Source organism: Borostomias antarcticus (genome assembly GCF_949987555.1).
Source record: "Borostomias antarcticus genome assembly, chromosome: 11".
NCBI lineage: Eukaryota > Metazoa > Chordata > Actinopteri > Stomiiformes > Stomiidae > Borostomias > Borostomias antarcticus.
In genome coordinates this window covers 310,590-311,416 of record NC_140244.1, presented here as the reverse complement: position 1 = coordinate 311,416, position 827 = coordinate 310,590, and the positions used below count along the sequence as shown (strand labels likewise).

Here is an 827-nt window from a genome sequence, read left to right as displayed (position 1 = left end):
CTCCAGGGACTCAGTAGGACGTCCAGGGACTCAGTATGACGTCCAGGGACTCAGTGTGACGTCCAGGGACTCAGTATGACGTCCAGGGACTCTATGGTTCAACCAGTTGTTTATTCCCAAAGGGGCGGAAGAGCGAGGCTGTTTCTGCAGCTGCTCCGGTCATGTGTGGGGATCAGTCACTCGCTCTGGGAGCACTAGGTGGTCTGGATGGAGGAGGCGGACGGAAAAATATCCTTCACTTCCATCTGCTGCACGCATGCCTCTAACACACACACACACACACACACACACACACACGAGTCTGTATTCGCCTCACCACACTCCACAGATTCAAGCTTTAACTCTGAAATGATGGTGTTCGTTGTGTTTTTGGTCATGGATAGCTACAGCAAAGCAGCTCTTGCTTTGGAATATGTACCACACTTTACTGCTCTGTTAGTAGTTTAGTTTATTTTAAGGTTCTCCAACGTTCTGTGGTTGTTGCTCAACACAGAGGTGTTGAGGTAGGGGGGGGGGGGGGAGGGGGGGGCATGTACATTACAGTCCAATACCGTCAAGGCTAGTCTATTAACACAGCTTCATTAAGCCTGAAAGTGAACACTAGCAGGACTTATTGGTCCCTACTGCTCAGATATGCTAATAGCCCCTCTCGCTCATGCTAGCATCTCCTCTGACATAACCCCATGCAAAGCCTCATGGGAAAAATGGCAATGATCTGGTTTGAACATGGAGGGTATATATACAGTAGGGGTGTCTATCCAGATGATCTGGTTGAACATGGAGGGTATATATACAGTAGGGTGTCTATCCAGGGGGTGGACGGGGTG

At 49.6% G+C, this 827-nt stretch overlaps 1 protein-coding gene across 1 annotated transcript in view; it reads left to right on the top strand.

The window, feature by feature from the left end:
• Positions 1-777: 777 nt before the first annotated feature.
• LOC311315090 (plexin-B1-like) overlaps positions 778-827 on the top strand; it is a gene marked incomplete at both ends in the record, with an annotated part of 20,506 nt that continues 20,456 nt past the window's right edge. The window contains one exon of the mRNA XM_084445691.1: positions 778-784. Coding sequence (XP_084301817.1) covers positions 778-784 — 7 coding nt within the window. The remainder of the gene's footprint in view (positions 785-827) is intronic.